The sequence below is a fragment of the Oryctolagus cuniculus genome, chromosome 4 (genome assembly GCF_051225735.1).
Source record: "Oryctolagus cuniculus isolate XC-2025 breed Fujian yellow rabbit chromosome 4, ASM5122573v1, whole genome shotgun sequence".
Lineage (NCBI taxonomy): Eukaryota > Metazoa > Chordata > Mammalia > Lagomorpha > Leporidae > Oryctolagus > Oryctolagus cuniculus.
The window spans coordinates 48310909-48333524 of NC_142870.1; the positions used below are offsets into that span (position 1 = coordinate 48310909).

Below are 22616 nucleotides of genomic sequence, written 5' to 3' on the forward strand. Positions count from 1 at the left end.
TTCAGCAGTTTACACCACCATTATAACTAGTATTAGGCTCTTTCTATACCTCCTTTCCCTAGTATGGTTTTGAAAGTTACCCTTGGATGTGGCACCAGCATCCCATATGGGTGCCAGTTCTAGTCCCAGCTGCTCTTCCACCAATCCAGTTCTCTGCTGTGGCCTGGGAAAGCAATAGAAGATGGCCCAAGTGCTTGGGCCCTGGCACGCACATGGGAGACCAGGGAAAAGCACCTGTTTCCTGGCTTTGGATCAGCGTAGCTCCAGCCATTGCGGTCATTTGGGGAGCAAACCAACGGACGGAAGACCTTTCTCTCTGTCTCTCCCTCTCACTGTCTGTAACTCTACCTCTCAAATAAATAAATAAAATCTTTCAAAAAATTACCCTCAGAGAGATAACAAATCATCCCTCTTTCTTATTGTTGAATCTTCTAATACTTTTAACCAGAATGACTCTCATGACCCACAGGCTAAAATTTCCTTCTAGGGCAATAACAGTTTCTACTTTGGTTAGCACACTTGGGCTGTTGGAATGGTGCCACTTTCTCATTAAATACTGTCTGCTTTTCTCTAGAGTTATATGGTCTAAGTTAACTTTTTGGTCAAATCTCACAGAACATCACAAATGGAATGTTTAAAATGAAACTAAGCATATAGAAAGCAGTTTCCTTCATAGAGGAAAACAGGAAAACATCTTTGATTTGATCTTACTAGGTCTGAGAAACATTCTAATAAAAGTTTGTGGACCCAGGGTCTTTTTGTTTGTTTGTTTATTTTCTACTTGAAAGGCATCTTTTCCCCCACCCCCTAACACACACACAGACACAAAGTTCTATTTTCCATCCACTGTTCCATTCACTCCCTAAATGTCTGCAACAACCACCATTGTGTCAGGCTGAAGCTGGGAGCCTGGAACTTCATCTGGGTTTCCCACAAGTGTGGCAGGGCTCCAAGCGTTTGAACAACCATCGCTGCCTCCCAGGGTGCATTAGCAAGAAGCTTGATCAGAAGTGGAACAACTGGGACCTGAACTGGTGCTCTTCAGAGAGGGATGTGGGCATCCCAACCAGCTGCTTAGCCTGCTGCACCTGAACACCCGCCTGTTCTAGGGACTTTTGCCCGTGAGTGGCCTCCCTATGAAATCATATACACAATTCCCACTGCATGTGCATTTTTCTTGGGAGTAGATCCTCTCATCCAATTTGTAAAGGGAATTTATGACCAAAAAGATTAAAAAACATGCAGTGAATATCCATATTAGGAGAAACAATAACCAGATTTTTGTTACTATTTTTTCAGTACAAAATTTTTGTCTTTAGTCTTTATGTGCTCACCTGACTCACTTCTAGATAATATTATAGGAAAATATTAGTATTACTGGGAAATGTTAGGAAAATACAATTTTCTTTGAGTTATATTTTTTTGGAAGGCAGAATGACAGGGAGATTTTCCATCTGCTGGTTCACTTCCTAAATGATCTCAAAAGCCAGGGCTGAGACAAGCCAAAACCGAGTCAGGAACTCCATCTGATTCTCCTACATGGATGGCAGGAACTCAGTTACTTGAGCCATCATCTGCTTTCCAGACACAGCAGGGAGCTTGAGAATACCTACAACTGGAACAAGCTCTTCAAATGCAGGCATCCCAAGCCAAGATTTAATCTGCTGTGTCATAGTGCCTGCCCCTGAGTCATATCTTTACAAATTTCCCAGAAGAAGCTCAGGAGGTTATAGATTAACCTAATATTGTTGTTGGAAATTGAGTAAAAAATTTGGGCCAATGTTGTGGTACAATGGGTTAAGCCACTGCTTCTGATACCATCATCCTGTATCAGAGTGCTGGTCTAAGTTCCAGCTGCTCTGTGTTTGATCCAGCTCCTTGCTATTGAGCCTGGAAAGGCAGAAGAGGATGACACAAGTACTTGGGCCCCTACCACTCATGCAGGAAATCTGGACAGAGTTCCTGTCACCTGGCTTTGTCCTGGCCCAATCCTGGCTTTTAATGGTCATTTGGTGACTGAATTGTTTAGAAGGAAGACCTCTGTCCATCCTCTTTCTGGAACTCTATACTTAAAAAATACAAACTAATATTTTTTGAAAAAAATTTTGAGTCAAATATGCTAAGTTTATATAGTAAGTTGGAGATTTGGATCATTTTTTAGAATACTGGAGACATGTAAGTATTTACCTATGTCACATCATCACTCGATTCTTAGATACAGTGATGAGTTTCCTAATTTACTAATTTTACTCTGAATCTCCTACTAACTGAATTTATAGGGCCAGTGGCTTAGGGTTTTCCTCCAATGCAGTGTCTTCATTTCTCTTATTTTCTTACAGTGTTGACTCACCTCCAAACTTCCTTACTGAGGGCTTCCTTTTGAATTTTTTTTAAAGACTTATTTTATTTATTTGAAAGAGTTACAGAGAGAGAGAGAGACAGACAGACAGACAGAGTCTTCCATCCGCTGGTTCACTCCCCAAATGGCTGCAATGGCTGGAGCTGAGCCAATCCGAAGGCAGGAACCAGGAGCTGCTTCTGGGTCTACCATGTGCAGGGGCCCAAGGATTTGGGTTGTCATCCACTGCTTTCCCAGGCTTATTAGCAGGGAGCTGGATCTAAGTGGAGTAGCAGGGATTTGAACCTGTACCCACATGGGATGCAGATGCTGCAGGCTGGGTCTTTGACCCTCTGTGCCACAGTGCCAACCCCTCCTTTTGTCTGTTAATAGCATTCACCTTCACCTGTAGCAGCTGCACTTTTCAGTAAAGCTGCTCAGCTAGTTGACTTTGTAAGTCATTTAAACACTGAAGCCTGCAGAAGTTCCCCTCCTTTCTCCCTCCATCCCCAACACACTCTGGCCTGGCCCAACTCAAGGTGTTTAGGGTGTTTGGAGAGTGAACCAGTGGCTGGAAGCATTCTCTCTCTCTCTATTGCTGTGCCTCACAAAAATAAATGGATGTTTAAAAGCATTGTGTAGACATATAAAATGCTAATGGAAAATATTTTATAAATCCATCTGGATATAATTATACTAATGAATATTGAGTAGTGCTTGATGTTATCACCTTTCATGATAAACAAGGTAGGAACAGTTATAAATAAGTATCACTAAGCTTAAGATACAATTTTAGGAGAGATATGTGTATCACTATCTAGTTAGCTATGGAGATGATCATCTATTTTAAATTTCTTTGTAAAATTATATTCCCTAAATATTCTTTTTTTTTTTTTTTTGACAGGCAGAGTTAGACAGTGAGAGACAGAAAGGTCTTCCTTCCATTGGTTCATCCCCCAAATGGCTGCTACGGCTGGTGCGCTGCGCAAATCCGAAGGCAGGAGCCAGGTGCTTCTCCTGGTCTCCCATGTGGGTGCAGGGCTCAAGCACTTGGGCCATCCTCCACCGCCTTCCTGGGCCACAGCAGAGAGCTGGCCTGGAAGAGGAGCAACCAGGACTAGAACCTGGGGTACTGGTGCCGCAGGCAGAGGATTAGCCAAGTGAGCCGTGTTGCCGGCCCTCCCTAAATATTCTAAACTGAAGTATCTGAAACATTTTTTTCACCAGTGATGCTTGGTAGTTAATAGTAGAGTTTTTATTTTCTTTATTTTTTTTAAGTTAAAAATCACAGTATTTATGATATATGTGTATTTATTACATATATAAATCCAGTGTTGTTAAGTACCCCAAACTCCATTGGTCCATTTTTCTCTTCCACTGTACATCCCTGGAAAAGCCACTATCTTGTTGTGGACCATTGTCTGCACCTTCTGTGCCACCACCCAAGCACTAAGCATTTATTGGTTGAAAACCCATGACTGAAGTGGCTAATTCTACCTTAATGTTGTGACCACACATTTCAGGTGGGCCCTGATTACTGTCTGGTTAGCCCACTACCGTTCTCTTAATATTTCTTATCCTTCTCTCCAAAATGACTGTTTCTCCTTGTCCTTTCTCCCTGTCTTTCTTGATCCTGTTGTGCTTTCAGTTGAGTTTTTCCTCATGGTTCTTTAAGGGAACAATCAAACAAGAGTTCCTTATTTTTCCTGCCACCAGATTTATTCAGCTATCTGCTTTTATTCCTAAATTCTGCCTTCCCACCTATCATATGGAAGATGTGTTTCTGCTCCAACCCAAGGCCAGCCTTTCCATTTGTACTTCCAAATCTCAGCTGTTTCTGCTTTTGCGTATTATTCCTTCTCCATAAAAAGAAAATGTTTATTTATTTGGAAGACAGCAACAGAGAGAGATCTCCCACCCACTGGTTCACTCTCAAATGCTATAAAACCTGAGACTGGGCCAACCAAAGCCAGGAACCAGAAACTCCAATCAAATCTCCCGAGTGCTCAAATACTTGCTGTTTTTTTCTGCCTCCCAGGTGAATTAGCAGGAAGCTGGATCAGAAGTGGAGGCATGACTTGATCCCAGGCACTCTGATATGGGATGCAGGCATCCCAAGTGATGGTTTAGCCACTCTACCTCAATACCTAGCCCATCCCCGTTCTATATCAGGAGTTTCTCTCAGTGGATTCATTCTCATCAGCAGAATGCACTCTTAGGTTTCTTACTTTTAAGTATTGTGGAATGCTTTAACTTTACATCCCTCTCAAGTTACTGACTCTTCTCTACAGTGCCCTATTCAATCTTCTGGGAAGAATTATCTAGTGGCTGCTCTATTTCTTTATGTCATGTTCTTTAACATGTTCTGCTTGTGTTTCTGTCCTTAAAATTCTTTGAAACTACTCTTGTTGGAGTAACAGTTGTCTCCGTGTTGCCATATCTATTGTTGCTTTGCTTCTCATGTTTAACCTGAAGTTGAGAGTTTCTTCTACTTTTTTCTTCTTTAAAATTTCTTTTGCATTATAGCACACTTTTTTGGTTTTCCTCCTACCTCACTTTCCATTTTTTGTCTCTTTTACAACTCTTCAGCTTTAAGCCTCATTTTTAGAATACAGCAGACTCTTTATTGAACTTGCTGTTTTTATATCCACTTACCTTTTCAGGTCACCCAACCTTTATATACCATTTATCTATTGATCACTCAACTGACATATCCCAAGAACCCCTACTGATATAGCTAATATTCTACATGTTTGTATTTTACATCTTATAATTATTTCAGATTCTCTTGGATAAAATGAATGCTTGATTTCTTTCTCACCTGGTTAATTCTGAAACCTTCATCCGTCTTTTTCAATTTCAATAAATGTCATCACCAACTGCTAAGCATTCTGCAGATTCTCTCTCTTAAGGCTATCACATGCTAATATGATTTTTACTGTCGCCACTATAGTCTGTAGTGCTTAAGAACTGTGTCTGGAATCAGACTGTGTGGGTTCAAATGCCTGTTCGCTGTGTACAGTTTCTTTGTCTGGAACAGGTTATTTAACCTTATATGCTTAAATATTTTCATTAGTGTAATTGTAATAATAGTATCTTCATACTTCATTTACTGTAAAATTATTAAAACAGTGACTGGGCATAGCAAGTACCTTAGTAATGTTTAGCATTAGTAATTGTTGCAACCTTCATCACCACCTAACTCTATTGTAGCCCAGACCATCATCATCTCTCACCCTTGACTATGGCATTAGCATCTTATTATTTTCTATACCTGGTTGCTTGTCCTCTACTCACCTCCTTTTAATCTGTTCTAACTCACTGTCCTTACAGTCGACAGAGTGACCTTTTCAGGTATAAGTTATATAATCTTACCAAACTAGAGGTCTGAGAACTTTGCATTATACCTATTTCATTTCATGGCTTACAAAGCCTTAAGTCTGTTACTGATTTTTTTAGAAGATTTATTTCTTTATTTGAAAGAGTTACAGAGAGAGAGAGAGATCTTCCATCCCCTGGTCACTCCCCAAATGGCTGCAATGGCCCTGGGTTGGGCCAGGTCAAAGCCAGGAGCTAGCAGCTTCTTCCGGGTCTTCCAGGTGAGTGCAGCAGCCCAAGGACTTAGGCCATCTTCTGCTGCTTTCCCAGGCCATCAGTTGGGAGCTGGGTTGGAAGTGGAACAACTGGTACTTGAATCAATGCACATATGGGATGCTGGCACTGCAGATGGTGGCTTAACCCGCTGCACCACAGTGCCGGCCCCTGCTGGACTTTTTTTTTTTAAGGCTTATTTATTTATTTGAAAGTCAGAGTTACACAGAGAGAGAAGAGAGGTCTTCCATCCGATGGTACACTCCGCAATTGGCTGCAACGGCTGGAGCTGTGCCAATCCAAAGCCAGGAGCCAGGAGTTTCTTCCAGGTCTCCCATGTGGATGCAGGGGCCCAAGGACTTGGACCATCTTCTACTGCTTTTCCAGGTCATAGCAGAGAGCTGGACCAGAAGAGGAGCAGCCGGGACTAGAACCAGCGCCCATATGGGATGCTGGCGCTTCAGGCCAGGGCGTTAACCTGCTGCACCATAGCAGCAGGCCCTGCTGAACTTTCTTAACATCACCTGTTGCTTCATTTTTTTTTCCCATTATGCCACCATCTTTACTGTCATTTTTCCTTTCAACAGAGTATGTAATAGCCTTCTTGAAGTCTTTCTACTATTTGTCACTTATGCCTATAATATACTTTCCCTTCTCTTCGTCCTTCGTATCTTCACTTAAATACTCAAATTTCCTTTCAGTGTGGCCATCACTTGACAAGTACCTAAGATAAAAAGCCACTCTCAAGCCTCTGTTTCACCTTTAAGTCTTTGCCCAGAGCTTAACATTATTTAATAATTATATTTATCTGCTTTCTCCACTAAAATGTGAGTTTCAAAATTATCCCCTGTGTCAGTTCAAGCTATGTCTCTAGTTTACAGTGTAGGGCCTGGCATCATCATAAAGTGGTGACAAAACAGTTCAGTTGTTGTTACTGTAACTGTATCTGCTGGGCCCCATGCTCTGTAGTATGGTGTCCTGAATGGAGTTACATTCAAGAAAACAGTGCTGGGGCTGGCATTGTGGTGCAGTGGGTTAGGCACTGTCTGCAGTGCTGGCATCCCATATTGAGCAACTGATTTGAGTCCTGATTGCTCTGATTACAATCCACCCACCTGCTAATGTGCCTTGGAAGACAGTGGAATATGACTCAGGTATTTAGCCCCCATCACTCATGTGGGAGACCTGGATGGAGTTCCTGACTCTTGGTTTTGCCCTGGCCTAAGCCTGCCCATCATGGCATTTGGGGAATGAATTTACAGATAGGAGATCTCTTTCTGTCTCTGTCCCCATACCTTCTCTCTGTTTTTCAAATAAATAAAAAAAGCAAGCAAGCAGGTAGTGCCTTAACTTACCTTCTTAGTTCTTAAGCTAGATTCAGCTCCTGGTTACTAATTTGATTTTTTCCATCAAGCACATATTTGTGTTTTTCTAGTATCTGTTGACCACTGAGCTCTTATCTGACTGAGGATAAAAAATTTGATACAGATTCTACATTGCTTGCTTTGTTTTTAATTATAACACCTTTTGAGGTCTCCTTTAATAGAATTCTCAACTACTCATATGTTCTCAAATGATAAATTTAGGAAGTTTTCTGTAATTCAAGTGGGTAAAGATTAAGGAGGAAAATTACAATTTAACAGTGATGAGAAACTTATGAATGGATCCCTGAACTGAAGTAAAACAAAGGCACTGAAATATGAGACGTCCTTTATCCTGAAACTAGGAAACTTTTTTTTTTAAAATAGTTTCTTTATTTTGAACTACAGCATGGGCAGCACCAACAACACAATACCCTGCAAGGATTTCTTTTTTTGTATTTTACAGCTAGTCCAAATTTCTCTTTAGTGTTGCTAACATATTCTTTTGTACTGTTCACCATCATTTCAATGTTGTTGATAGTTTCCCCTTGTTCCTCTACTAAAAGAGATATCTGAATGAAAAGATCCCTTAAGTCCTTTATTTGGTTCTCCAAATTAACAAGTTCCTTGTGTCTCTGTTCAATCTCTGAAAGTTGGGCTTTAGTGATATTGATTTCTGTAAGTATGCTTTCATTAAAAACTTCCCATTTTCCCTGATGAAGCATATCATTTACTTCTTCCTCAGGCATCTCCTTTCCGGCAACTTCGAGCTGACGGAAAATAAATGTCTTGCACTTCTCTTGCTTTGCTGTTATTGTGTCATTGTATACAAACATGGTTTGCTGAAAATGGCGGAACATTGCAGCATGCTGAGATTTAAGTATCCTTGTGACCACTGATGATGGACCATTTTCAGCCTCTGACTTCTTGACTTCTTTAACTAAATCATCCAAACCCCTGTTAATGTTTTCCGCTTGCATTTTTATCTCCTTTGTAATGCTAGACTCTCTCTTAAGTAGACTAAACCTTCTCATTGAAGCCACCAGACTTTTCTGTTGCTGCCCAAATTTTTGAACATCATCTGTCAAGTTGTTAATACTCTCCTGTAGTTTTTGGATTTCATGTAGGTGTCTCTCAGTTATAGGCTCTCTTTCATAAATAACAGCTTGCTGCAGAAATGTCCCTTGTTCTTCTGCTTCTGTAGTTGGCAGGTGACTATCTTTAGAAACTTCGATTTCTTTTGTTCTCTGCTTTAGTTCTTGAAGTCGGTCTTTCATCTTCCCTTTCCTCCTAAGAAACAAAAATGATGGTACTAAACAAAGAGAAATTGATATTTTTCGGGTAGCACTGGGCTTGCTATAGCTATCTTGCAGCAAAATGTTTTTGTGGTTCTTTATGAGGAGGTTAAAAATTAGAAATATTAGTAAGACTTCCTCATAAAGATCATTGAAATAGGAAAAATAATGTAAAATAATCTATACATTACTTTGGATAATGTTGGGCAGCAATGAGTGCTCAGTGCAATAGCTGAGAAACTAGTACTAGAGGCATAGTTGCCCAAAAATCAGTTCTTCAGTGTCATGATTGTATCTGCCACATGTAGTTTTCTTGATAAAGGGTGGGTTTTTGTTGTTGTTGTTAGAATTATTTTCATTTTATTTTGCAGTGTCATCTATGAAAAATATTAGATATCAATTATGAGTTTTCTATCAGGACCATCAGTATAATTATACAAAATAATATGATGTCTGCATAGACTAAGAAAGATATACTAACTGCACTATTCAGAGCAAATTGAAGAGTAAGGACATGGTATTAAGTTCTGAGCATAATTTTTTGAGATGAAAATTAATAAATTATGGATTTCTAAATTAACAGCATGGAAAAGGTGGGATTCAAAATAATCACAAAAATAATCATTGAATGAAATGGATTTATTGATCCTCTGAAAGGGAAGATATAGGGAATCTATTTAACTGTACTCTAAAATACAAATGTCTATATATACAGCAGGAATTAGACCTACTGGACATAACTCCAAAGGACTGTGGTTGGAAATTACACAGAAAGAGGTTTGATTCAGTGTAATGAAGCCCTTGCAGGCAATTAGAGATGTTCCGCCTACACCTGCCTGCATATTGAGAGCCAGCCAGATAAAGAGCTAAGGGAGTGTATTCTGGGTATAGGAGATTGATGTCAGGGCATCGAATGAGAATGTATGTTTTAAGAAAAAAATAAATGCCTGTGTAGATGGAAAGTAACAAGAGAGATAACTGGGAGAAAGAAATCAAGAGGCTAGAAGGGGTTTATGGGCCAAAATTAGAAGTATAGATTTTATTTTAGATGCAGTGGAAAACAAAAAAATGATAAATTGGATATTTGACATGATTTTTATATTTTAAATATTGTTTGCTATGTAAGGTGTAAGGAATACTTTTCCAGGATAGGAGAAATAGTTCACAGGGGAAACTTGGATAATAAAGTGGAGCCATTAGGATGTATTTTTGGACACAGAAGAAATAGTATTTGATGATTTTAACCCATCAGTAATACTTAACACAGTCATTTCTTGAAAGATTCTCAAGAAAACTATTTTTCCTGAATTTTTTTCTACTTAATTTTTTAAACAATTTTTTAAAAAATTTGATGTGCAAAGTTTACAGAGAGACAGAGAGAGAGAGATTTTCCATCCTCTGGTTTACTCCCTAAATGGCCACAACAACTGGAGCTGGGCTGATCTGAAGCTAGGAGCCAGAAGCTTCTTCCTGGTCTCCCAAATGGCCGTAACAGCCAGATCTGGGCCAAGCCAAAGCCACGATCCTGGAACTCCATCTGGGTCTCTTACATGGGAGGCAGGGTCCCAAGTTCAAGGGCCATCACCTACTGGATTTGAAGTAGAGCAGCCAGGACTCAAACCAGCACTTCAATGTGAGATGCTGGCATCATAAGCAATAGCTTAAACTATTGGCGTCACAGCACCTGCCCCTCTCCTGGTTTTCCTCTTACTTTTTTGACTCTCTATCACTTTGGTTTTTTTTCTAATTTTTTCTCATCTCTCCCAACTCTGAATATTGGAATATTTCCTGGATCAGTCCTCTTTGTATCAACATAATTTCCAGTTTCATGGCATTAAATGTTATCAGTTTTAGTGACTGAAATTTGTTTCTGTAGTTAAGACTGTTCTTAAAACAGTCCTGGGTGACAGCTCCATTGGAAAGTCTTTGGTTCAAATGAGCTTGTGCTCTCCCTCCAAGTCCTTAAGCTTTGCCATCTTCATAAATGGCAGTTCTGTTCTTTGAGTCATTCAGACCTGAAACTTTGGACTCATTCTTGGTTATTTTTTTCTCCCACACTTCATATCCAGTCAAATCACAAACTTTGTCATCTTCTCTTTCAAAATATATTTGAATGCAGTCAAATCTTCCCATCTTCCTGAACTAAGTCACCATTATTCCTCACCTGGATTATTGCTGTAGGCTCCTAAATACTCTCCTTAGCACCCCTCTCCTGTCTTAACACGGATTTCACTTTAAAATGTAAGTTAAATCGTGTCACTCCTGTGCCTGAAACTCCCTTGGTGTTACAGAGGAAAAGCCAGATCCTACAGGGTTCTAGATGGCTTCTTCACCCCTCCTGTGACTTTGATTTTACTTCCTATAGTTTTCCCCTTCCATATGCTTCAGTCACACACCTACTTCCTTGTTGTTGCCCACACAAGTCAGAAACCATCTTGGCCTTAGGCCTTTGGCACTTGATCTTTCCTGTTTGAAATACTTTTTCCCAGAATTGCAAGACCTGCTATAAAGCCTTTTTCAGTGGTGTTAGGCACTACAAAGAGATTATCTAGGGTGAGTTCTGAAAAGAAACAATTAGGTCAGTTAAGTGGTCAGGAAAGAAGCCAGATCATAAGGGATAAGACTTTGAAATCTGTTTTTGGCAGAAAAAGCACTTTATAGATACTAAAAGTTTGCTCAGAAACATTTACTTTGTAGTTGTATTGCTAAGCATTTTAAGAGCAAGTTTTTGATAATGTTCTTAAGAGTGTAAATATTTTAAATATTTAATTCAAATAGCTTGTAGTCTTATTTTCTCACTGATTTTTTATACTAAAAATGAAAAAGAAAAAGTTCCATCAATGCAAGTTAGGCAACTAATAGACTTGAACATTGGAAAATGTTCCCTGCATGCCCTCCCCAAACCACCCCCCCCCCATGCCCCACAGCTCTTTTCATTCTCTGTATTCTACTTTGTGTGGAAGGAACAATTTCTTTAACTTTGGAGTAGAACTAAACAAAGTTAGTGAGTTTTCAAGATATGAGGGAAAAATAAATAATAAGCTTTGTTATTAAAATCTGGAAAATTTCTGAAAGGAAGGAACCTAAGAAGGTAATATAAATAGGATTGCCAACTTTGGAAATCAGGAAAACAGTTCCATATAAAATAGTAGTTACAGGGCTAGTGTTGTGGTGTAGCAGGTTGTGCCAGCTCCTGTGACACAGGCACCCCATAAATGCCACATTGAGTCCCAGCTGCTTTACTTCTGATCAAATCCCAATTAATGTGCCTGGGAAAGCAGCAGAAAATGGCCCAAGTGCTTGAGCTCCTGACACCCTTGTGGAAGACCTGGATGGTGTTCCAGGCTCCTGGCTTCAGCCTATCCCAGCTCCAGCCATTACTGCCATTTGGGGAGTGAGCCAGCACATGGAAGATTTCTCTGTCTCTCCCTCTGTAGCTTTGTCTTTCAAATAAATAAGTAAATCTTCAAAAAAAATTCAGTAGTTATTGATCCACGTGATAGACACATTTTCTAGAAATATATTTCTTATCCTTTTTGCATATAAGTAGGAAATAAGCAAAATTGAGCCAATGTATGTAATACTATATCAGCATACTATTTGTTTTACTCTCCTTTTTATATCATTTCTCTCTCTAAACTACTAAGCAAGTTAATTTATAATGTTACTTACAGTTACACTTAATTATAAATAATAAAAATTTAGATTTTAAGAAAGATAAATTGGAAAGAATTTTGAATTATGAAATAATTTGACTTGCCATTTCTTGTTGAGTTTTAAATACTTGGTTTATGAAATTCTGCCTGACCCAATTTTATCAGTCAAGATATGTTTGATTATGTCACAGTAATAACTAGTTGCCAAATCTTGGTGGCTTAAAGCTACAAGCATATATTTCTTGCTCACATTTCGTGTCCTTGATGAATTTTTGTGGGATCCTGCTTTCTATCCTGGTCACTTGGAAACCTAGCCTCCACCTTTGTGAATGTGATTGTCAGCAGGGTAAGAAGAAAGTACGAGAATCTCTCGCAGGCATTAAAATACTATAGACCTGAAGTGATGCGTGCCACTTTCCCTTACTACTTCTCAACCAGCCAAAAGCAAGTGACAATAAACTGTAATCCTCTGATGTTTCGCCAAAGGAGGGGTGAATCTGATCTCTTCGATGCCTATCAGATATTCTAATTTGAATCTGGAAGGAATCCTGATAGGTTAACTAATTAATTTTCTCATTTTTATTTTGAGAAAGCTAAGAACCAGCAAAATGTTTTGTGTAGAGTCATGGTGAGCATGTTAGTGGTAGTACTGGTATTATCAAGCTTCCATGCCATGAGACCATTATATAATAAATAAGATACTTAGGATATTACAAAGTATATAACATCATTTGTTAAGCTATATAATATAAATGCCTAGAATGTATATATTACTTAAGACTGATATGATCTGTATGCCTTTTTTTTTTTTGTAAATTTACTAGAGAGGGAGAGCGAGTGAGCAAGCGTGCTCCTGTCTGCTGGTTCATTCCCCAAATGCCTGTGTGATGGGGCTGGCACTGAAAGCAGGAGCTGGGCACTCAATCCCTGCCTCCCATGTGGGTAGAAGGGACTCAACTAGCTGAACCAATCCCTGCTGCTTTTCAGGATATATGGCAGCCAGAAGCTAGTCATAAGCAAATCCAAGTCTCCAACCTAGGCACTAAGAAGTGGACCATTAGACCAAATGCATGCCACTATATACCTTTTATATTCAGTATTTTATCAAATATTTGATGACTATGTTAATACAGATATTTAAAGATAACTAAACCATAAGAAATACTTATAGAAACTTTCTGTGGGGCCAGTGTTATGGGACAGCAGATTGGACTGCCACCTGGGAAGCCAGCATCCCATTTGGGTAGTAGTTTGAGACCTGGCTGCTCCACTTCTGATCCAGCTCCCTGCTTATGTGTCTCAGAGAGCAGCAGAGGATGACCTGAGTACTTGGACCCCTGCTACTCATGTGGAAGACTCAGATGGAATTCCAGGCTCTGGCTTTGGCCTGTCCCAGCCCCAGCCACTGAAGCCTTTTGGGGAGTGAACCAGTGGATGAAAGGTCTCTTCTCTCATTCTCTCTGTCTCTCCCTCTTTCTCTGTAATTCTGCCTTTCAAATAAATAAATAAATCTTTAAAAAAAAAAAAAAACAAACAAGACTTTTTTTCATGTGGCAGTTTTGTGAAAGCAGTTACTACCCATGATTTAATACAGAGCTCTGGGGGCCGGCACCATAGCTCACTTGGTTAATCCTCTGCCTGTGGTGCCAGCATCCCATATGGGCACTGGGTTCTAATCCCGGTTGCTCCTCTTCCAGTCCAGGATGGCCCAACCTTGCACCCACATGGGAGATGATGAGGAATCAACTGGCTCCTGACTTTGGATCGGCACAGCGCACCAGCTGTGGCGGCCATTTGGGGGGTGAACCAACGGAAGGAAGACCTTTCTCTCTGTCTCTCTCTCACTAACTCTGCCTGTCAAATAAAAAAATACAGAGCTCTGATAAGGACTAATGTCCTTTACAGTGTAGAGGGAATCTAATATTAAAGTCAATTTGAATAATGATTTGTGTTCAGTAGCTCCCTGCTCTTTATTCAGTTTAGTGTTATTTGTCACTTCTTTATGTGCTTTTTCTAGTATTATCATATTGATGCTGAAAATAATTTCTTTTCAAAGTTTTTACCATGTCTTACTGCTTTTGCTATGTAACAAAACATTTGTTTTAATTTTATAACTGATTTTTAATTTTTCTCAAATTAATATATATAAACAGTTTCAGATATCAAATCACTTCAAGACTTATAGCAACATATATGTAGGTACTTTCAAAATCTCATGGAAAATGGAATTAAAAGATTTTTGGAACAAAAATATTTTTAATTCCATACATGGTGTTTTCCTAATATACATTTCCATGAACTTTTTGAAGATCTCTTTATGCATGGATGTCAAACTTTTTGTTCTAGAATAAGCTTATCTTTTTAATTCCATTTTTCCATGAACTTTTGGAAATACCTTCTTATCTGATGCTTGCTACTCCTGTCATGCCCCATTTCCAATTCCCCTTCCCCTAAGGCAGTCATTTTCAGCTTATATAGGTATCTCTGGCTTTTAGTTTTAGATAGTACTTTTTTTTTAAAGATTCATTTTTTTATTTTTAAGACAGAGGCAAAGAAGTAAAGAGAGAGAGAGAGAGAGAAAGAAATCTAAAAATGATCAGAGTCAGTGAACTCAGGGGGCTTCCATAGCCTTGGCAGCTCATGACAAGAGCCTAGGGTGATTACTGATGCCATAAATAAGAGTGTCAATTTGTTAAGTCAACAACAGGAGTCATTGTGCACTTACTCCTCATGTAGGATCTTTGTTCTTAGTGTGCTGTACATTGAGATTTAATGCTATAACTAGTACTCAAACAGTATTTTTCACTTTATGTTTCTGTGTGGGAGCAAACTGTTGAAATCTTTACTTAATGTATGCTAAACTGATCTTCTGTATATAAAGAGAATCGAAAATGAATCTTGATATGAATGGAAGGGGAGAGGGAGTGGATAAGGGGAGGGTTGCGGGTTGGAGGGATGTTATGGGGGGGGAAGCCATTGTAATCAATATTCTGTACTTTGGAAATTTATATTCATTAAATAAAAGTCAAAAAAAAAGAAAAAAAAATAAATCCTCCATCAACTGGTTCACTCCCCAAAAGCCTAGGGCCAAACAGGAGCCAGAAGCCAGGAGCTTCTTCCAGGTCTCCCACATGGTTGCAGGAGCCTAAACACTTGGACCATCTTCCTCTGCTTTCCTATGCCATTAGCAGGGAGCTGAATTAGAAATGGAGCAACTGGGACAGTTGCCCATATGGGATGCTGGCATTGTAGGCCTCAGCTTTACTGCACAATGTACATTTAATTTATGCTATGAAAGATGTGGATTTAACTTTCTCTCTTTTTTTTTTTTTTTTTTATTTTTTGACAGGCAGAGTGGACAGTGAGAGAGACAGAGAGAAAGGTCTTCCTTTGCCGTTGGTTCACCCTCCAATGGCCGCCGCTGCAGCCGGCGCACCGCGCTGATCTGATGGCAGGAGCCAGGATCCAGGTGCTTTTCCTGGTCTCCCATGGGGTGCAGGGCCCAAGCACCTGGGCCATCCTCCACTGCACTCCCTGGCCATAGCAGAGAGCTGGCCTGGAAGAGGGGCAACCGGGACAGAATCCGGCGCCCCGACCGGGACTAGAACCCGGTGTGCCGGTGCCGCAAGGTGGAGGATTAGCCTATTGAGCCACGGCGCCGGCTCTTAACTTTCTCTTAACACCTCTTTCTTTTCCTCAACCGCCACATTAATATAGTTCTGCCACAATTTTTGGTTAGTCAGTATTCCTTGTTCATGTTATTGTGGCTACCCAAATATTATTTATAACCATGTCATTCATGTAACATGGTGGTTACATTTCCTGTCAATCTTTTTTTCATAGTACCTAGTCCCTTTTAATGGACATATATAGAAAATTTATATTTTATCTTTTTCTTTCATAAAACATTTTTTGGAATATTTTCACATATACAAGAAGAGCCCAGAACATAAATGTGTAGTTTGATATCTCTTCACAAGGTGAATGCAACCATATAAGCACTACACAGGTCAAAAAACATGCAGCTTTTACATTTTTCCTTGAAGGTATTATGTAGTTTTTCAGTTGCTTAATTTTTTGTATGTGATCATTATTTCATTCTAAAATTTAACATTTTAAAAATATTCCCTTGACATTTGCATGTAGCAGATTCTCTTTTAATTTTATTTCATTTTATTATTTCATCATTTGAGGTTTATTTTCTAAAACGCTCTAATGTGACCTGGTTGTGTTGAAAATTTTTTTCTTCTTTTTATATTGTCTCCTTTTAATTGAAAACTTTATTCCTTCTTTCTGTTGATATTGTCTTCTTTTAATTCTTGGTTCTTAAGCTCCATGCTTGATTTGCCCTCTTAATTTGGGGAGGGGGGTAGCATAGGTTTCTTTTAAAATGTAAATTTGGTGATAACTTGAATTTCTGAAAAATTTTATTCTATCACTAACAGCTGAATACATATGCTTTCTGCAGATGTAAAATACATTTTTATATTTCCTTTCATGAAACTCTTAGCTTGGCCGGTGCTGCAGCTCATTTGGCTAATCCTCACCTGCGGCGCCCACACCCCTGATTCTAGTCCCGGTTGGGGCACCAGATTCTGTCCAGTTGCTCCTCTTCCAGTCCAGCTAGCTCTCTGCTGTGGCCCAGGAAGGCAGTGGAGGATGGCCCAGGTGCTTGGGCCCTGTACCCGCATGGGAGACCAGAGGAAGCACCTGGCTCCTGGCTTCAGATCCGCCGTAGCGGCCATTTGCGGGATGAACCAATGGAAAAGGAAGACCTTTCTGTCTGTCTCTCTCACTGTCTAACTCTGCCTGTCCAAAATAAATAAATAAATAAATAATAATCAGAGAGATGAGAGAGAAAACAATATCAAAACAAAACATTTTTATTTTATATCTATAGAATTAAATTTTGTTTTATGCTTATATAATGGCTAAGTAGTATTTACCAATCTTTAAATTTCAACAGTTCTCAAGACTATAATGTTTTGAAGTTTCTCTTTGAATGCATAGCTAGGAACAGATCCTCAAACAACTGACTAGCATTTTTATGACTAGATGGATCTTTTTTCTTAATAGAAATAAATTATCAGTGTCATCAAGAGCCTTTAGATTTTAAAAATTGTTTAAGAAAAAAATATTTTTCAAATTGATGTTGTAACATACTATTTTTGTAAAGTGCCTTTAGGAGAGTGAATTTTACTGTCACTGATTTGAGAAACCAAGAAACTTGACTTTAACACCTATAAAAGGCATCTTTTCCTGGATTTCGGTTCAGAACACCAACTCTGAAGGAGTACCACACTTTTATCTTTAAATAAAAGGTTTTTTAAGGAACTCTTTAAAATATTTTAGTGTTGATTTTATTCTCATTAATGTTAATAAACTTACTGACAAAAAAGTAAATATTCTTAATCTTTTTTCTTTAAATATGATATTGATATTAAAGGAAAAATATGTAAATTGAATCAGATTTTTCTTACTATATGTTATGATGTACATATTATGTAAAGGATATTCATATAAAATCAACATAGTGTTTATATTGTACTCAGTTTATGAATCTTATGTCTTCATTTATTCCTTTTGAACATTTAAAGTATATATTTGTTAAAGATCCTTTAAAATTATTTGGCTATTTCTGATTTCTCACTAATAAATTTTATTTATTTGCTGTTGCCACTAGGTAGTGGCCACTTTCCTGGAGGTTGGCAAGTGTATATATTTTTTTAAGTTTCATTTATTTTTAATGCAGAGCATCAGAGAGAGGGAGAGAATGAGAATGACTGTGAGAGACACAGAGAGACATCTTTGATCTACTGGATCATTTTCCAAATGGCCACAACAACAAGGTTGAGCTGGCTGAGGCAAGGAACCAGGAACTCCATCAGGGTCTTCCATGTAGGTGGCAGGAGCCCATATACTTGGGCCATCATATACTGCTTTCCCTGGCACATTAGCAGGAAGCTGGATCAGAAGCAGAGTGTCTGGGACTTGGATCCGCATTCCTATATGAGATGCTAGTGTTGCAAGCGTCATGTTAACCTGCTGTGCCGCACTGCCAGCCCTGGGCTAGTGTATTAATTGAACTCTGTAACCAGATTATATTTGAGAATTATATTTTACAGGAATATCCTGAGTACTCTGCTAAATTATAGACATATTCTGAGGCTATTTTTGTGTGGTTGTCACCACTTGGGGTTCATGGAGTTTGACCATTGTATTACAACTAGTATAAATATAGGCCTCATTTTTCTCCTATGATTTTTGTAGTTTGATGGGTACCTTAATTTTTTGGCATAATTCTGGACAAGTTGATAGAGATATTCCTGTCTTTGTATGCAGATAATGTACTGTATTTCCTTGTTTATTACTTTACCTGAGAAACTTGGTTTTAGTTCCCCATAGGAACTGACCCTAAACATCATCCTCTAAGGCATAATACTTGTTTGTATTAGCATAATAGAGTTAGCTTTAATCTCCACTCTTCATTTTGGCTCTGAGTGTGTTCCCTCTTCATTTCTGGTACCTAGAAACTTCCCTTTTTATGTTAAAATGTTATGAGGCAGTGTTGAAATTTGTCTTTATACTTAAGACTGTATCAAACATTTTATATGTTTAGAGAAAGAGGGAGGAATTTCTATATCTGTGCACCTAGCCTGAATCATAGTAGATTATGTTTGCAGAGTTAACATAATTTGGAATGTTTCTGTAATCCTTGTTTACTTTTGCGGAAATTGACTTAAAGCAGATACTCAGATGTACTCTCATGGTGTATATAAATTGTATTTTCTAGTAGTTATATACTCATAACTATAGGAATGTCTTAACTATTTCCAATTTAATCTCTTGATCTTATATATTTATAAATTATAAATTTAATTTATAAATGACCATATTAGAATTTAAAAGTTGGAAGAGCCAAAGTTTATGTAGGCATAAAATATGAAGCTCATAGTTATGAAATCACTTAATTGCTTCTGCTAGGTGAAATTAATGAGATCATTGTGTTATGCAATCTTTTCTGTTCCTGAATTTTACTTTCTTAAGGTTGGCAGAGTTCTGTCCAAATATGAATAATCTTTTAGCAAGTTTAGCTTGCTGCTTTACAGTACAGTTTTGAATTCTACTGACAATAGTTATCTTTGAGCTTAAACATGATATTTGAAAGAAGAAGGGAAGTTTGAATATTTATTGGTATATATATAATGATGAACTTGCACAATTTCTTCTGGGAAATAGCAAAATAAACTTGTGTCACTCAAAGTTAGTATTCATCATCCTATTACAGACAGTAAAAATTCCTAGAAATAGAAACATGAATAATTAGTCCCTGGGATAAATGTTTAATGTATTTATAGTTTTTTTAAATAAAATGTTTTATGCTATACCTAATATATATTCATTAAATAAAGATTTTGAAGACATATAACCAGTTATACCCAATATAAAATAGAGAATTCTTTTGTTTTTGTATGTGAAGATAATTTGCAATATTTCTATAGTTTAAGGTGAAAGGAGGAGATTCTTACTAGAATATTAACCTCCTGAGCTATTTATTTAGGACAGTATGGTGTTTTCTAAAAAATTATTGCAAGTTATATATATTCTCTAAGTTTGAATTATCTAATATTTTGATAATAGTTTTTAATGCTTTTTTCTTCTTTTGTTTAGTGTAAATAAGTTAATTAAGCAGGTAACTTAGTGAATTTAACAATATTAAGCTCATTTTGTATAACTATTAAGACTCATGTAATTTTTTAGCTTTTATTTATCTGACCAAGTAAGCTTTTATTTACATACATAAAGTGGTTTTTATATTAAATTTAAAATTACATAGCCATGAAGATAATGTGCTCTAGGTTTATGTAGCCAACTTTCAAGTCTATCATTAAAACACTTCTAAAAGTCATTATTATTTTAATTTCAAGTAGAATCTTTATTAAATTTTAACATGGTAACAATTATAATTTTGAAAATATCTGATCTATCTATTTGCTTCCATTAGATAGTGCTGACTTAAACATTATGTTGATGTGATAGCTTGAAAAAATTTGTTAAATTTTGTAATTTATGTGTTTTTAATACACTGGCAGAAACAGCAAAAAAGTACCTGAGTATGTTGATATTTTAAGATAGTCCTTTTACAATAAGATTACTTTCAGATATCCTCAAATTAATTTCAGAAGAATCAGGAAGACAGCACTGAATAAATTAATTTAAACTGTATAGAAATTTACCTAAATTTTAAACATAAAACATGTATGTGAAATTTGGGCATATGCTCATTTTCAAAGTTGAATGAAAAGGTGTTCTTTAAAGCAAGCAGAGCAAGGTTAATTTATAGTCTATGTATAAAAGAAAGAATTTGAGTTGTTTTTATAGGATTAGACTTTGTAATGTCTCCAAAATGAGAAGTAATGTTCTAAAACCTTAAAAATAATTTCCTCTAAAATTGATTTTTAGTATAGTGGTCTATTTCTAAGCTTTCTACATCGCATTCGGTATATAAATAGCATAAATGAACAGATCAGGTGCCTATAGCCCTGTCCAAATCTAAGCAAAGCAAGAAACTTTCTTGTCTGTTGAGCGATTTTTAAATATCACCATATAACCAGATTTCAGTCAATGAATATCTTACATTAAAAAACACACAAAAAAAGAGTGATTTATTTACCTTTCTCTCGTTCCTTTCGTCGTTTTTTCACCTGCGGTGTTGGAGTTTAGCCTTTGAGAGACGTTCTGAATTCATCTCATGTAATGTTTTGATCAATTAAATGTCTGTCTTACAAGTCACAGGCTAATTTCTGCATGGTTTTTATATAGTTAATTGAAAGTCAAATAGAGAAGTCAAATAAGTTAGAGATAAAGTCGTACTTTTGCTGTTAATATCAAATGAGAATAGATTGCTTACTTCACACCTGGAGAATCTGGTTCTGCCTGTTAGGCGTCTGTTCTTTAGAGGAAGGGAAGATCATTTTCATGGAGTTAGTTGGTAACAGGAAGTCCTTGTTAAACTGCCTGCAGAGAATATTTGGCACAGGCTCTGTGAATTCGCTCCCATATTATATGTATAAAATACATTACTCCAAAAATGTGGGTTTATATTTAAATAAAGGTTACTTTCTTTTCTTTAGATTTCAAATCTTTTAGAAAATATAGAATTAAATAGAAAAAAAGAGAAATCAAAAGAGGCTTACTATTAAAATCTTTTCATTTACTTTAAAATGATAGAATTCTAACCTATTTTAGGAAATCCCATAAGAGGTTAGCTCATAAAAATCATAGAATTTCAGAAGTAGAACAGCCAGAAAGGTTTGCATCTTTGTACCTTCCATCCTACTTTTCTTTTTACTATACTTGCTATTTTTGTTTTAAAATGTTTCTTCTAAAGTTTTCAATATGAATGAACTAATATTATATCTGTTAAGCTGTTTATTTAAAATGCCAATATAGCAATTCAGAATTAATTCTTCTCAGGGGGATTTATAGGATCATTAGAAACAAAAACTTCACTCATACTACCAAATTTCTGAACCCTTCTTTTTATTTTCTTTGAATTATTAGTATTTGAGGGTGACAGGAAAGACATTGTTTCTGATATTGTTCAGAATAACATTTGCTTTTATTCTTTGATTTAGAAGTCCCACTTCCTGGAATCACTTCCCCAGTAAGTGACTCTTTCACACACCTGTTCTTTTCAACATCCTTATAGAAACAAAAGCTGGAAACACAGAAGTCCTTCAGTGTAAGACTGGCTTGTAAGTGACAGATCGTCTAAGCAATGGAGCATTTGCAACTGTAGAAACTAATAAAGATTTCTTGGTACTGATTCAGGGTAGTTTCAGCTGTTCAGGTTGAAACAACCACCACCACAACCAAGTATGGTGCATAAGAGTTTATAGGTATGCTCACTTTTAAGGAGGAAAAGGAAGGTGGATATATATTAATATACATGCACGTTCATTTAATTATATCTACACATACACAGTTAATAGCAGTGAACATCCACAGTGCCTGAATTGTCATTTTTAAAATATCATTTTCCCCATACAGTTATTTTTTCCAAAATGAATTTACTACTGCATGAGGTAGGCTTGCAATGTGATGTGAACCAAAACCGATCTGTGACACAAATGTTTTGGGAAAGGAAAAGCTTTACCTGCGTGGCAGACTGGCATGAAGACAGGTAGAACCCCCAACCCAAAACTGTCTCCCTAACTGGAGATCTGGGGAAAGTTTTATGGAGTCAGGAAAGAAAAGTCAAGGTGTGAACAACTCAGTGGGGCAATTTATAATTAAGTGGCCTGTGGCTGCCTGAGCTATGTATTGGTTGGAATGAGGAAGGGTCAAGTCAGTGGATGTTGTAATCTCTTGT

At 37.4% G+C, this 22616-nt stretch overlaps 2 protein-coding genes across 13 annotated transcripts in view; one reads left to right on the forward strand and one right to left on the reverse strand.

Moving 5' to 3' along the window:
* Positions 1-22616, forward strand: part of ARL13B (ARF like GTPase 13B) — a 101475-nt gene that overhangs the window by 42847 nt on the left and 36012 nt on the right. The window lies entirely within an intron of this gene.
* STX19 (syntaxin 19) lies at positions 7661-21053 on the reverse strand. The gene is made up of 2 exons (XM_002716755.5): positions 20916-21053; positions 7661-8580 (listed from the first exon to the last, which is right to left on the reverse strand). Exon 2 carries the CDS (start codon positions 8565-8567, stop codon positions 7683-7685), a length of 885 nt encoding a protein of 294 aa, XP_002716801.1. The 5' UTR covers positions 8568-8580; positions 20916-21053; the 3' UTR covers positions 7661-7682.

Excerpts from the sequence above, each read along its gene's own strand:
- STX19 (XM_002716755.5), bottom strand. The coding sequence starts at position 8,567 with ATGAAAGACCGACTTCAAGAACTAAAGCAGAGAACAAAAGAAATCGAA.